Below are 15920 nucleotides of genomic sequence, written 5' to 3' on the forward strand. Positions count from 1 at the left end.
CATCCAGAAGATCATTAGTGAGGTCAGACCCTGATATTGGGGGGAGGCCGGGCTCACAATCTCCATTATAGGTGTTGGATGGAGCTGAGGTCCGGGCTCTGTGTGGCCGCTCATGTTCTTCCCCCTCCATGTCTGTATGGAGCCTGCGCACTGGGCACAGTCATGGGGGACAGAAAAGGGTTTTCCCCAAACTGTTCCCACAAAGCTGGAGGCTACAATTGTCCACAATGTCATATGCTATCACTGGAACTAAGAAGCCTCGGCCGCCCCCTGATAACAGCCTGCTATCCTCCTCCACCATCTGTACAGCGGGCACAACGTGGTCAGGAGGTAACGTTCTCCTGGCATTCACCAAACCCAGACTCCAGATAGAGAACATGTTTCTGGCATGTTGGCTTGGTGATAACTAAGTTTGTAACAGCAGACACCATGGTGGGGTCCGAATGTTATACACCGGGGGGCGAGGGGTTAGATATTATACACCGGGGGCGAGGAGCCGCATGTTATACACCGGGGGCGAGGAGCCGCATGTTATACACCGGGGCGAGGAGCCGCATGTTATACACCGGGGGCGAGGGGTTAGATGTTATACACTGGGGGTGAGGGGCCGGATGTTATACACCGGGGAGCGAGGGGTTAGATGTTATACACTGGGAGTGAGGGGCTGGATGTTATACACCGGGGGGGGGGGGGGCGGGGGGGGCGAGGAGCCAGATGTTATACACTGCAGGGCGAGGGGTTAGATGTTATACACTGGGGGCGAGGGGCCGGATGTTATAAACCGGGGGCGAGAAGTCAGATGTTATACACCGGGGGCGAGGAGCCGGATGTTACACCGGGGGCGAAGAGCCTGATGTTATACACCGGGGGGGCAAGGGGTTAGATGTTATACACTGGGGGGCGAGGGGTTAGATGTTATACACTGGGGGGCGAGGGGTTAGATGTTATACACTGGGGGGCGAGGGGTTAGATGTTATACACTGGGGGGCGAGGGGTTAGATGTTATACACTGGGGGGCGAGGGGTTAGATGTTATACACTGGGGGGCGAGGAGTCAGATGTTATACACCGGGGGCGAGGAGTCAGATGTTATACACCGGGGGCGAGGAGTCGGATGTTATACACCGGGGGCGAGGAGTCAGATGGTATACACCGGGGGCGAGGAGCCGGATGTTACCCTGGGGGCGAGGAGTCAGATGGTATACACCGGGGGCGAGGGGCCGGATGGTATACATCGGGGGCGAGGAGCCGGATGTTACCCCGGGGGCGAGGAGTCAGATGTTAGACACCGGGGGCGAGGAGCCAGATGTTATACACCGGGGGGCGAGGGGTTAGATGTTATACACTGGGGGGCGAGGGGTTAGATGTTATACACTGGGGGGCGAGGGGTTAGATGTTATACACTAGGGGGCGAGGGGTTAGATGTTATACACCGGGGGGCGAGGGGTCAGATGTTATACACTGGGGGTGAGGGGCCGGATGTTATACACCGGGGGCGAGGAGCTGGATGTTATACATCGAGAGCAAGGGGTCAGATGTTAATATACCGGGGGCGAGGGGTCGGATATTAATACACCGGGGGGAGGGGCTGGATGTTATACACCGGGGGCGAGGAGCCGGATGTTATACACCGGGGGCGAGGAGCCGGATGTTATACACCGGGGGCGAGGAGCCGGATGTTATACACCGGGGGCGAGGAGCCGGATGTTATACACCGGGGGCGAGGAGCCGGATGTTATACACCGGGGGCAAGGAGCTGGATATTATACACCAGGGGCGAGAAGCTGGATGTTATACACCGGGGGCGAGAAGCTGGATGTTATACACCGGGGGCGAGGAGCCGGATGTTATACACTGGGGGCCAAGAGCTGGATGTTATACACCGGGGGCGAGGAGCTGGATATTATACACCAGGGGCGAGAAGCTGGATGTTATACACCGGGGGCGAGAAGCTGGATGTTATACACCGGGGGCGAGGAGCCGGATGTTTTACACTGGGGGCAATGGGGCCAGATCTTATGCGCCGGGGGGCGAGGGGACGGATCTTATGCACCAGGGGGGCAAGGGGACGTATCTTATGCACCAGGGGGCGAGGGGACAGATCTTATGCATCGGGGTCAATGGGGCTGGATGTGATACATGGAGGGCTAGGGGCCAAATATCGTACACCGGAAGTGAGGAGCTGGATGCTATACACTAGGGGCAATGGGACCTGATATTATACGCCAGGGCAATGGGGTGGCCAGATGCTATATACCGGGTCAATCGGACTGAATGTAAAACCTAAATTAAATGATTAAGACGTGGGGCCCAATACTTTTCTACATATAGTGTGTTTTCCAGGTCACCAGACCATGTCCATGAGCCTTGTTATAAACCAACCGTAGCGACTTCCACCCACTCCAAATGAAAAGGTCCTAGTAATGGCTTTCATGAAAACTTCACAGTTCACACATGATCAATGAAGGATTGCGAGATCTGAAAACCTATGATCACAATGGGAATGAACGCCTCCAGGCAAGGACAGAGGACACAGCTGCCAAGACTCCCAACTAATGCTGAATAAAAGTGTCCCAGCAGTGACCGGAATAAAAAAACAAACTGACCACCTCTTGTGCCCAACTCATCAGTAAGAGGGATGGAAATTCTGAACTTACGATTAGAGATGGGTTGACCCCTGCATGTTCCGGTTCGGCTGAACAGTTAAAAAAAAAAAAAAGTTTGGGTTTGGGTACCAGAACCCGAATATCCAGTGTTTACCACGTTGTCATTTACATGACAGGATGGCAAACACTGCTTATGATCGGTGGTAAAATCATTACCGCCGGTCAGACAGCAGCAGTTCCCAGGCTGTCAAATGACAGCGTGAGCCCGCTGCTGTGATCAGAGGTAAAAAATGTACCTCCGGGCACTGGCATAAAGCTGATAGGACTACTGCTCCCATCAGCCTACATCTGCTTCTGCTAATAACAGTCAGAGCAGGCTGCGGCTGATGGGAGTATTCATCAGCTGGCGCCTGCGCTCTAAATAAATAATTAAGAAGAAAAAACATATGGGTTCCCCTGTATTTATAATAACCAGCCAGGCAAAACTGACAGCTGGGGGCTGCAACTCTCAGCTGTCAAGTGTTAGCAAGGCTGGTTACCAAGAATAGAAGAATCCCAACGCTATATTTTTAATTATCTAAATAAATAATTTAAAAAACGGCATGGGGTCCGCCCCATTTTTGACAACAAGCCAAGCTAAAGGAGACAGCTGGGGGCTGGTATTCTATATTCTACCTCCAATATAATCTCTATTTAAAGTGGTTGCAAAGAATTAGAAATACTTGGCAGCCTTCATTATAAAATAGTGCCACACCTGTCTACAGGCCATTAAGGGTATTGCAGCTCAGCTCCATCCACTTTAGTGACTACAGACACAATCCCAGGACAGATGTGGAGCTGTTTTGGGGGAATAAAAAAAAACTGAAATATTTTTCTAACCCTGGAAACCCTGTGAGTTCACATGCCATTTCAATGATAAATGAAGGGAAAATTTAATTATTACCATCGACCTGAGAGTCCGTGTCCAATGTACCCGACCAGATAGTGGTTATATAAGCGCAGCAGGACGGGGATGATAACAAGTGCAGAGAAGAGTAACAATACATGTCACTGGCAAATGGCTCCGATAAACCACTCGCACACAGAAGCCCCCGTAAATAATGAAGATCTCGGATTTTTAAGGGTCACGCCCGGACAGCTGCTGCCTCTTATTCCTATTTTCAGCCACGCACATTTATTATCCAGGATGCTGAGCGGAACGTCAACTAGAGTTACTCAATGTTGTAAATCTGTTTTTTGCTTTTTACATCTTTGAATATTAATGCCAAAATGCAATTAAAACATTTCTTTTTGTTTTTTGGGAATGCTGCCAAAGATTTTAATTATCCGCTTCTTAAAGGCGGAAAAGTCAGCGTGGGGAATGTGTGCGCAACAAGGGAAGGCGGATAATACACAAGACGGATCCTTCGCTGTAGAAGAAGGTTGAAAAAGAAAGAAGAAAGAAAAAGTTGCTAATACCCAACACTGCTGCTTTTATAGTTTAGGTCGTTCATATTTTATCAAGTTTACACTCGCTGATGGGATCCGACAGATTCCAAAAACCAGAACCTGAAACTATCCGTTAGAGGAGAGTAATAGCCGAGCATGTGTACCATCGTGCTATTAGTTATTTAGCTTTTCTGATTTTTTTTTTTTTTCAACGTTACTGTCAGAAAAAGACTAGCATAGCGCTCGGCTGTCTCTGGCAATGGTCAGATTCCTAGCAATCAGAAAGTCATCAGCTATCTCTGTACCCCCCTTTGTAACCTATTCCGTGTACACAGGAAAAGTTCTACAGGCTTCTGATATATTTTGTCTCAGTTTCTTACCATTTCCAAGATATGTTTGCTGTCAGGGAATGAGAACACATTTCCATTCAGATACAGCATCCCTGTGCCAAACTAGTCCTGCGCTCAGCTGAGAAGTGGCTACAATGGTATCCAGAGTAAACAATGCTCTGTGAGCTCCAAACGGATACATTGTAGCAAGCTTCCAAACGGATACATTGCAGCAAACTTCCAAACGGATCCTTTGTAGCAAACTTCCAAACTAATATATTGGCGCAAACATCCAAAAAGAAACGTGGCAAATTTCCAAAGTAATATATTGTAGTAAACTTTCTAAACGGATACATTGTGGAAACTTTCCAAGCTGATACATGGTAACAAACTTCCAACCGAATACATTGTAGCAAACTTCCAAACTACTATATTGTCACAAACATCCAAACGGATACATTGTAGCAAACTTCCAAACGGATACTTTGTAGCAAACTTCCAAACAGAAACATTGTAGCAAACTCTCAAACTAATATATTGTCGCAAACAGCCAAACGGATACAGTGTAGCAAACTTCCAAATGGATATATTGTTGCAAACTTCCAAACAGATACATTGTAGCAAATTTCCAAAGTAATATATGGTTGCAAACTTTAGAAACGGATACATTGTGTAAGCCTTCCAAACTGACACATTCTAACAAACTTCCAAACTGATACATTGTAACAAACTTCCAAACTAATATATTGTCGCAAACATCCAAACAGATATATTGTGGCAAATTTCCAAAGTAATATATTGTTACAAACTTTAGAAACGGATACATTGTGTAAGCCTTCCAAACTGACACATTCTAACAAACTTCCAAACTGATACATTGTAACAAACTTCCAAATGGATACATTGTAGCAAACTTTCAAACTAATATATTGTTGCAAATATCCAAACAGATACATTGTGGCAAATTTCCAAAGTAATATATTGTCGCAAACTTTAGAAACGGATACATTTTCAGTTGGCCATTAAAAGGTATCAACCACTGAGGACTCTCAATTCTAAACTGACACATTGTAACAAACCTCCAAACTGATAGATTGTAGCACACTTAGCAGAGATAACTGTGCAGCTGATGCGTTTAGCTCACAGAGCATTGTCTATACTGGATATAATTGCATCCATTTCTCAAATTGAGATGAAGACTGTTCTCATTCACTGACAGCAAGCACGTACAAATAATAAGGAATAGGAGCACAGAATATATCACACCGTTGTAGAATATCCTCTATACAGTGATCTTTACTTTTTATCACGGACATCCAATCTGAAGATATCCTCTCTACCATTGTGCGCACTGGGCAGTTTTTCTGGTCTTCCGGTAACTGCATACATACAGACATACCTGGCCATCTGCTTATAAGCCTCTTCTGCCACAGCAAATATATGAGGGTCCATATCGCCCATGTTTTGCCCACTGTAGGCATAAATGACATCTTCACCGTAGATTGGCAACTGCTCGTAGGGATTTATGGCAACTAGCACAATTCCTATGGAGAAAACAGGAGTCAGGATTTAAGAACCAGTAGTGACGACCCCCCCCCCCCCCCTTATGTAAATTATTTACCCCTAAAAAATGAATTTACAATTAACGTCCTAGCCAAAGAAGAAGTGAATCAAGCTACGACTATATAGGAGGTCTCCATATAAGTATGGGGGACTGGAAACATCGCTGCAGCTGTATGGTGACTATTACTTGCCTTCGTAGCACTGTAATATTTTTGCATAAATCACTGATATATATATATATTTTGTTATACATTTTATTAGGGTAAAAGGTGTTTTTTTCAGCAACGAGGAGCCACATTTTCCCGCTTGCAGCAGCCTCTTCAACCACTAGACTATTCCATGGTGCAGGGAGATGGAGGGAGGAGGGGGATGCAGCTGCAGTTTCTCATGAGGGTTAGAGGAGGGGAGCAGAGTGGCTGGGGAGGGGTCTGTACATCTATAGGTGCCTTTTGAGTAGCAGTAGGTAAAGATGGGCAAACTGAATATACCCGCAACATCACTATTAACCCCCATCCGACCACGGCCAATTTATGTTTTTGCAATTTTTTCCCAAGAGCCTTAACTTTTTAATTTTTTTCCCCATCAGCATACGAGGGTTTGCTTTTTTTTGCATGACCTCATTAATTTTACATTATAATGTACTTAAAAAAAAACGGGAACAATTTTGGATGGAATGGTGTAAAGAAAAAAATATTCAATTCTCCCAAAGTTTTTTTTTTCGGGTTTTATTTCTACAGCATTCATTTTGCAGTAAAAGTACGGTTATGGCTATAGCAAACTTGTTGAGATCTTTTTTTTTCTATATTTTAATAACTAAAGAAAAAAAGGAAGTTTTTTGAGATCCAAAACTTTTTATTTTTCTGGCTTGTTTTTGGCATGGTGGTCAGTATTTTTCATTGATACCATTTCGGGTTACATACGACAATTTGAATCGCTTTTCAATGGATTCTTGGGAGAAGATGCGGCAATAATAAAAAAAAAAAAAACAGCAATTCGAGCGTTTTGATTTTATTTTCTCTTTACAATCTTTAACTTGTGGGTTCAATAATTTTGAGGACAAGGCGTTACCAAATCTATTTATTATTTTTTTTTATTTTATTTTAAAAGGGCACAAAGATGGTGCCAATGGTGGTCTTCATTGGGACCCTGTCCTATGTATAGCGGCCTAGGCTCCTGTTCCATACACAAACACCTTGGATGTCAGGAAGGGGTTAAAAGTATTGCAAATATCACATAAGGGCAAACCAAGAGCCATATCGCCGTGACTTTCTGCAGACCGGTCCCTCTCCTCGAAAAATCACGGACATGTGAGTGGCCTCATAGAATATCACAGGTACAAGTGCTCTCCGTGAAAACCACAGATGGCCGTGTACGAGAAAATTGGACAACTGACTGAGCGCTATTTGTGACCCCCACCCCCCAAAAAAAGTGACCCAAGATGAAGGCAGATCCCTAGGTGAAGACGGCCGGCACGGTTGTGATGCTGACTCACCGCAATATGTGTAGATGTGGTTGGACTCCAAGAAGCGGACCTTGAGGTTATGGAGCACGGCCGGTTCATGGAGGTAACTGAGGGCGGTCAGGTCATTCTCTCCCACCAGAATGTCCGGATTACGCAAGTGAGGTAACGAGGCGGGAGACACGGGGAACTCCACAACCTGGGAGCGGACGGACACCACAAATTAGGAGCATAAAACACGTCAACCACAGCAAAAAGGAAAAAAAAAACACACAAACTATCTGTAGGTTACCTGAGATACATAAACTCGGCAGACGGTATCGCACATGATAAGCTCGGATACACTGGTTGGCAGAGAGGAGCCGACATGACAGGCTTATTAGGGAGCTTTCACGTTCCCCTAAGGGACACACTCGGTGGCCCCGATGGGGCGGATGTCCAGATACCCCCACAACACGGGATCCGGGAGTATGCACCCACGGGCCATAAACACGTTCGCTCTGTCGGCACCATCATGGTCTGTGGCTTTGTTGACACAAACACTCGAATCCCATTTTGCGGGGGGTCCGGATGTAAACCCCAACGGGGCCACCGGGGGAACACAATGTGAAAGCATACACAGGCTAATACATGATACGGTTAAATCACAGATGGTATCACACATCATAAGCTTAGATACACGAGCTCAGCAGAATCACAAGATTGTTTAGCCTGAATACTTAATACTGACAGTACCACACATGACAGGCTTAGATACACAGCTCAGCAGACAAGTACCACACATGATAAGGTAAGATACACACATGGTCAGCAGAAGGTATCACAAATATTTGGATACACCGCTTAGTAGACAGTATCACACATGATAGACTTAGATGTTTTTTACCGGAAAACGGCAAAAAAAAAAAAAAAGATGGCACGTAAATCCCTTAAAAAACTGTGGGCGGCCAAGAACATCAGAAAAACACTCAAGAAACTACCAAAAACCCCACATAGTAGATGTTTCAGGAAAAGTAGACGCCAGATTTTCCTGAAGAGTCTTTTGCTTGAAAAACTCAGTAAGGCTGTGTTCACACATTGCGATTTTAAATTGGAAAACTGCATGTCACCACTTTCAGTGTTTTTGCAGCATTTTTTCACCCATAGAAAGCAATGAGTAAGTGCAAAAACGTATCAAAAAACGCAGGTATCAGGCTTTCCTGAACTTTTGGTGCATAAACTTCAAGAAGTTGCTTTTTTTTGTGTGTGTGTTTTTTTTTTTTTTTTTTTGGGGGGGTGAGGGGACACTAAACTTTATCAGCATGCACAAGAGACAATAAACACCAAGAGGGCAGGGGGAAAAAAAGCAGCAAAAATGCAACATGTGAACATAGCCTAAATTTGCCTGAGTTTAAAAGATGATGTGTGCACATCGCCCAAGAGAAGTCTTCTGGATTTGGGATCCATAACATTCTCCCTGTTCCCAATCCCAGCAGGATCACACACAGCCGACATAAAAAGCTCCTTTGCCGTCCACCGGGATGAACACGTATTTATTCCGTGCAGTTTATTTGCAGAGTAGGACGAGATGAGACACCGGCCATGTATCAATACTCCAGGCCTGCGACGGACAGCCGTCCGCTGCTCTTCTGCTGATCGTAAGAAAATACAATCCACCTCAAGGGCGAGGAGACATCCTGACAGCCTGAGGTATGAGGTACGGAGCGGACACAGGAGCGGTGACATCGCAGTCACTGTAGATCACCACATCGTCACCTACACACTTATAATGGCGTCTTACACACACGGCGTCTTACCGAAACAACCCAGACTCTGGGACACCCAGGAGCAAACGGGGAATAACACTTCACTGCGTCCACAATCTACCATCACAGAGGTTCAGCCCCTGCAACCACCGACAGATAAATCCGGCCCTTCCCCCAGGTGTATTACCTCTGGCCCTTCCCCCAGGTGTATAACCTCCGGCCCTTCCCCCAGGTGTATAACCTCCGGCCCTTCCCCCAGGTGTATATCCTCCGGCCCTTCTCTCAGGTGTATAAACTCCAGCCCTTCCCCCAGGTGTATAACCTCCGACCCTTCCCCCAGGTGTATAACCTCCGGCCCTTCTCCCAGGTGTATAACCTCCGACCCTTCTCCCAGGAGTATAACCTCCGGCCCTTCCCCCAGGTGTATAACCTCCGGCCCTTCCCCCAGGTGTATAACCTCCGGCCCTTCCCCAGGTGTATAACCTCCGGCCCTTCTCTCAGGTGTATAAACTCCGGCCCTTCCCCCAGGTGTATAACCTCCGACCCTTCCCCCAGGTGTATAACCTCCGACCCTTCCCCCAGGTTTATAACCCCCGGCCCTTCTCCCAGGTGTATAACCTCCGGCCCTTCTCCCAGATGTATAACCTCCGGCCCTTCCCCCAGGTGTATAACCTCCGGCCCTTCTCCCAGGTGTATAACCTCCGGCCCTTCCTCCAGGTGTATAAACTCCGGCCCTTCCCCCAGGTGTATAACCTCCGACCCTTCCCCCAGGTGTATAACCTCCGGCCCTTCTCCCAGGTGTATAACCTCCGACCCTTCCCCCAGGAGTATAACCTCCGGCCCTTCCCCCAGGTGTATAACCTCCGGCCCTTCCCCCAGGTGTATAACCTCCGGCCCTTCCCTCAGGTGTATAACCTCCAGCCCTTCTCCCAGGTGTATAACCTCCGGCCCTTCCCCCAGGTGTATAACCTCCGACCCTTCCCCCAGGAGTATAACCTCCGGCCCTTCTCCCAGGTGTATAACCTCCGGCCCTTCCCCCAGGTGTATAACCTCCAGCCCTTCTCCCAGGTGTATAACCTCCGGCCCTTCTCCCAGGTGTATAACCTCCGGCCCTTCTCCCAGGTGTATAACCTCCGGCCCTTCCCCTAGGTGTATAACCTCCGGCCCTTCTCCCAGGTGTATAACCTCCGACCCTTCTCCCAGGTGTATAACCTCCGGTCCTTCCCCCAGGTGTATAACTTCCGGCCCTTCCCCCAGGTGTATAATCTCTGGCCCTTCCCCCAAGTGTATAACCTCCGGCTCTTCCCCCAGGTGTATAACCTCCGGCTCTTCCCTGTTGTGAATTCTGTTGTCGGGCTCCCTCCTGTGGTCATGAATGCTACTTCGGCTGGTTCTGTCCATGGACTTCCTCTGGTGGGTGTTTCTGAGTTTCACAGGTGACTAGGTTAATTTGTTAGCTGCTGCTCTATTTAACTCCACTTAGATCTTTGCTCTATGCCACCTGTCAATGTTCCAGTATTGGTCTAGTTCACTCCTGGATCGTTCTTGTGACCTGTCTTTCCTCCGGCCCTTCCCCCAGGTGTATAACCTCCGGCCCTTCTCTCAGGTGTATAAACTCCGGCCCTTCCCCCAGGTGTATAACCTCCGACCCTTCCCCCAGGTGTATAACCTCCGGCCCTTCTCCCAGGTGTATAACCTCCGACCCTTCTCCCAGGAGTATAACCTCCGGCCCTTCCCCCAGGAGTATAACCTCCGGCCCTTCCCCCAGGTGTATAACCTACGGCCCTTCTCTCAGATGTATAACCTCCGTCCCTTCCCCCAGGTGTATAACCTCCGGCCCTTCTCCCAGGTGTATAACCTCCGGCTCTTCTCCCAGGTGTATAACCTGCGGCCCTTCCTTCAGGTGTATAACCTCTGGCCCTTCCCCCAGGTGTATAACCTCCGGCCCTTCCCCCAGATGTATAACCTCCGGCCCTTCCCCCAGATGTATAACCTCCGGCCCTTCCCCCAGGTGTATAACCTCCAGCCCTTCCCCTAGGTGTATAACCTCCGGCCCTTCTCCCAGGTGTATAACCTCCGGCCCTTCCCCTAGGTGTATAACCTCCGGCCCTTCTCCCAGGTGTATAACCTCCGACCCTTCTCCCAGGTGTATAACCTCCGGTCCTTCCCCCAGGTGTATAACTTCCGGCCTTTCCCCCAGGTGTATAATCTCTGGCCCTTCCCCCAGGTGAATAACCTCTGGCTCTTCCCCCAGGTGTATAACCTCCGGCTCTTCCCTGTTGTGAATTCTGTTGTCGGGCTCCCTCCTGTGGTCATGAATGGTACTTCGGCTGGTTCTGTCCATGGACTTCCTCTGGTGGGTGTTTCTGAGTTTCACAGGTGACTAGGTTAATTCGTTAGCTGCTGCTCTATTTAACTCCACTTAGATCTTTGCTCTATGCCACCTGTCAATGTTCCAGTATTGGTCTAGTTCACTCCTGGATCGTTCTTGTGACCTGTCTTCCCATCAGAAGCTAAGTTCCAGCTTGTATTTCTTTGGTTTTCTATTTTTCTGTCCAGCTTGCTATTTAATTTGTTGTCTTGCTTGCTGGAAGCTCTGGGACGCAGAGGGAGCGCCTCCGCACCGTGAGTCGGTGCGGAGGGTCTTTTTGCGCCCTCTGCGTGGTCTTTTTGTAGGTTTTTGTTCTGACCGCAAAGTAACCTTTCCTATCCTCGGTCTGTTCAGTAAGTCGGGCCTCACTTTGCTAAATCTATTTCATCTCTGTGTTTGTATTTTCATCTTTACTCACAGTCATTATATGTGGGGGGCTGCCTTTTCCTTTGGGGAATTTCTCTGAGGCAAGGTAGGCTTTATTTTTCTATCTTCAGGGCTAGCTAGTTTCTTAGGCTGTGCCGAGTTGCATAGGGAGCGTTAGGCGCAATCCACGGCTATTTCTAGTGTGTTTGATAGGTTTAGGGATTGCGGTCAGCAGAGTTCCCACGTCCCAGAGCTCGTCCTTATTATCAGTAACTATCAGGTCATTCCGTGTGCTCTTAACCACCAGGTCCATTATTGTCCTGACCACCAGGTCATAACAGTACAGGTGGCCCAAAGTACTAATGCATCTCAATAGAGGGATAAGAGAAGTTCTGAGACCATTTTTTTTTTCTTTGCAGTGTGTTTTGTCTCTATTTTCCCCTTTACCTCTGGGTGGTTCAGGACACTGGTGTAAACATGGACATTCAAGGTCTGTCCTCTTGGATGGATAATCTCACTACAAGGATACAAAACATTCAAGATTTTGTGGTTCAGAATCCGATGTCAGAACCTAGGATTCCAATTCCTGATTTGTTTTTTGGTGATAGATCTAAGTTCTTGAATTTCAAAAATAATTGTAAATTGTTTCTTGCCTTGAAACCTCGCTCCTCAGGTGACCCTGTTCAACAAGTAAAGATCATTATTTCTTTGTTACGTGGTGACCCTCAAGACTGGGCATTTTCCCTTGCGCCAGGAGATCCGGCATTGCGTGATGTTGATGCGTTTTTCCTGGCGCTTGGATTGCTTTATGACGAACCTAATTCAGTGGATCAGGCAGAGAAAATCTTGCTGGGTCTGTGTCAGGGTCAGGATGAAGCGGAGATATATTGTCAGAAGTTTAGAAAGTGGTCTGTGCTCACTCAGTGGAATGAATGTGCCCTGGCAGCAATCTTCAGAAGGGGTCTCTCTGAAGCCCTTAAGGATGTCATGGTGGGGTTTCCCATGCCTGCTGGTCTGAATGAGTCTATGTCTTTGGCCATTCAGATCGATCGACGCTTGCGTGAGCGTAAAGCTGTGCACCATTTGGTGGTACTATCTGAGCATGGGCCTGAGCCTAGGCAATGTGATAGGACTTTGACCAGAGCTGAACGGCAAGAACACAGACGTCGGAATGGGCTATGTTTTTACTGTGGTGATTCCACTCATGCTATCTCCGATTGTCCTAAGTGCACTAAGCAGTTTGCTAGGTCTGCCACCATTGGTACGGTACAGTCTAAATTTCTATTGTCTGCTACTCTGATTTGCTCTTTGTCATCCTATTCTGTTATGGCATTTGTGGATTCAGGCGCTGCCCTGAATTTGATGGACTTGGAGTATGCTAGGCGCTGTGGTTTTTTCTTGGAGCCCTTGCAGTATCCTATTCCATTGAGAGGAATTGATGCTACGCCTTTGGCCAAGAATAAGCCTCAGTACTGGACCCAATTGACCATGTGCATGGCTCCTGCACATCAGGAGGATATCCGCTTTCTGGTGTTGCATAATCTGCATGATGTGGTCATTTTGGGGTTGCCATGGCTACAGGTTCATAATCCAGTATTGGACTGGAAATCTATGTCTGTGTCCAGCTGAGGTTGCCAGGGGGTACATAGTGATATTCCATTTTTGTCTATTTCGTCTTCCACTCCTTCTGAAGTTCCAGAGTTTTTGTCGGATTATCGGGATGTATTTGATGAGCCCAAAGCCAGTGCCCTACCTCCTCATAGGGATTGCGATTGTGCAATTAATTTGATTCCTGGTAGAAAGTTTCCTAAGGGCCGATTGTTCAATTTATCTGTGCCAGAACACGCCGCTATGCGGAGTTATATAAAGGAATCCTTGGAGAAAGGCCATATTCGCCCATCGTCATTACAGTTAGGAGCAGGGTTCTTTTTTGTGGCCAAGAAGGATGGTTCTTTGAGACCTTGTATTGATTACCGCCTTCTTAATAAAGTTACAGTCAAATTTCAGTATCCTTTGCCGCTGCTGTCTGATTTGTTTGCTCGGATTAAGGGGGCTAGTTGGTTCACCAAGATAGATCTTCGAGGGGCGTATAATCTTGTGCGTATTAAACAAGGCGATGAATGGAAAACTGCATTTAATACGCCAGAGGGCCATTTTGAGTACCTGGTTATGCCATTCGGGTTTTCCAATGCTCCATCAGTATTTCAGTCCTTTATGCATGACATCTTCCGAGAGTACCTGGATAAATTCCTGATTGTGTATTTGGATGATATTTTGGTCTTTTCGGATGATTGGGAGTCTCATGTGAAGCAGGTCAGAATGGTGTTCCAGGTCCTTCGTGCGAATTCCTTGTTTGTGAAGGGGTCAAAGTGTCTCTTTGGAGTTCAGAAGGTTTCATTTTTGGGGTTCATTTTTTCCCCTTCTACTATCGAGATGGACCCTGTTAAAGTCCAGGCCATTTACGATTGGACTCAGCCGACATCTGTGAAGAGCCTGCAAAAGTTCCTGGGCTTTGCTAATTTTTATCGGCGCTTCATCGCTAATTTTTCTACTGTTGCTAAACCGTTGACTGATTTGACCAAGAAGGGTGCTGATGTGGTCAGTTGGTCTTCTGCGGCTGTAGAGGCTTTTCAGGAGTTGAAGCGTCATTTTTCTTCTGCCCCTGTGTTGTGCCAGCCAGATGTTTCGCTTCCGTTTCAGGTTGAGGTTGATGCTTCTGAGATTGGAGCAGGGGCTGTTTTGTCGCAAAGAAGTTCTGATGGCTCGGTGATGAAGCCATGTGCTTTCTTTTCTAGAAAATTTTCGCCTGCTGAGCGTAACTATGATGTTGGTAATCGTGAATTGTTGGCCATGAAGTGGGCATTCGAGGAGTGGCGTCATTGGCTGGAAGGAGCCAAGCATCGCGTGGTGGTCTTGACAGATCACAAGAATTTGAGTTATCTTGAGTCTGCCAAACGGTTGAATCCGAGACAGGCTCGATGGTCGTTATTTTTCTCCCATTTTGATTTTGTGGTTTCGTACTTTCCGGGCTCTAAGAATGTGAAGGCTGATGCCCTGTCAAGGAGTTTTGTGCCTGACTCTCCGGGTGTTCCTGAGCCGGCGGGTATTCTCAAAGATGGGGTCATTTTGTCTGCCATCTCCCCTGATTTGCGGCGGGTGCTGCAAAAATTTCAGGCTGATAAACCTGACCGTTGCCCAGCGGAGAAACTGTTTGTCCCTGATAGATGGACTAGTAGAGTTATCTCTGAGATTCATTGTTCAGCGTTGGCTGGTCATCCTGGAATCTTTGGTACCAGAGATTTGGTGGCTAGATCCTTCTGGTGGCCGTCTTTGTCACGGGATGTGCGTACTTTTGTGCAGTCCTGTGGGACTTGTGCTCGGGCTAAGCCCTGCTGTTCTCGTGCCAGTGGGTTGCTTTTGCCCTTGCCGGTCCCGAAGAGGCCCTGGACGCATATTTCTATGGATTTTATTTCGGATCTCCCCGTCTCTCAAAAGATGACGGTCATTTGGGTGGTTTGTGATCGCTTTTCTAAGATGGTCCATTTGGTACCTATGTCTAAATTGCCTTCCTCCTCTGATTTGGTGCCATTATTTTTCCAGCATGTGGTTCGTTTACATGGTATCCCGGAGAACATCGTTTCTGACAGAGGTTCCCAGTTTGTTTCAAGGTTTTGGCGATCCTTTTGTGCTAGGATGGGCATTGATTTGTCTTTTTCCTCGGCTTTCCATCCTCAGACAAATGGCCAAACCGAACGAACTAATCAAACTTTGGAAACATATCTGAGATGCTTTGTTTCTACTGATCAGGATGATTGGGTGTCCTTTTTGCCATTGGCTGAGTTCGCCCTTAATAATCGGGCCAGCTCGGCTACTTTGGTTTCGCCGTTTTTCTGCAATTCTGGTTTCCATCCTCGTTTCTCTTCAGGGCAGGTTGAGTCTTCAGACTGTCCTGGTGTAGATTCTGTGGTGGATAGGTTGCAGCAGATTTGGACTCATGTGGTGGACAATTTGACATTGTCCCAGGAGAAGGCTCAACGTTTCGCTAACCGCCGGC

General features: G+C 47.5%; 1 protein-coding gene across 2 annotated transcripts in view; it reads right to left on the reverse strand.

Moving 5' to 3' along the window:
* The window catches only part of MYO5B (myosin VB), a 266922-nt gene that overhangs the window by 146953 nt on the left and 104049 nt on the right, over positions 1-15920 (reverse strand). For both annotated transcript variants that reach the window (XM_069746786.1, XM_069746792.1), the window contains exons 3-4: positions 7418-7583; positions 5762-5906 (exon numbers count right to left, since the gene is read on the reverse strand). In XM_069746786.1, the coding sequence (XP_069602887.1) occupies positions 5762-5906; positions 7418-7583 (311 nt within the window). The remainder of the gene's footprint in view (positions 1-5761; positions 5907-7417; positions 7584-15920) is intronic.

Source organism: Ranitomeya imitator, chromosome 1 (assembly GCF_032444005.1).
Source record: "Ranitomeya imitator isolate aRanImi1 chromosome 1, aRanImi1.pri, whole genome shotgun sequence".
Classification (NCBI taxonomy): domain Eukaryota; kingdom Metazoa; phylum Chordata; class Amphibia; order Anura; family Dendrobatidae; genus Ranitomeya; species Ranitomeya imitator.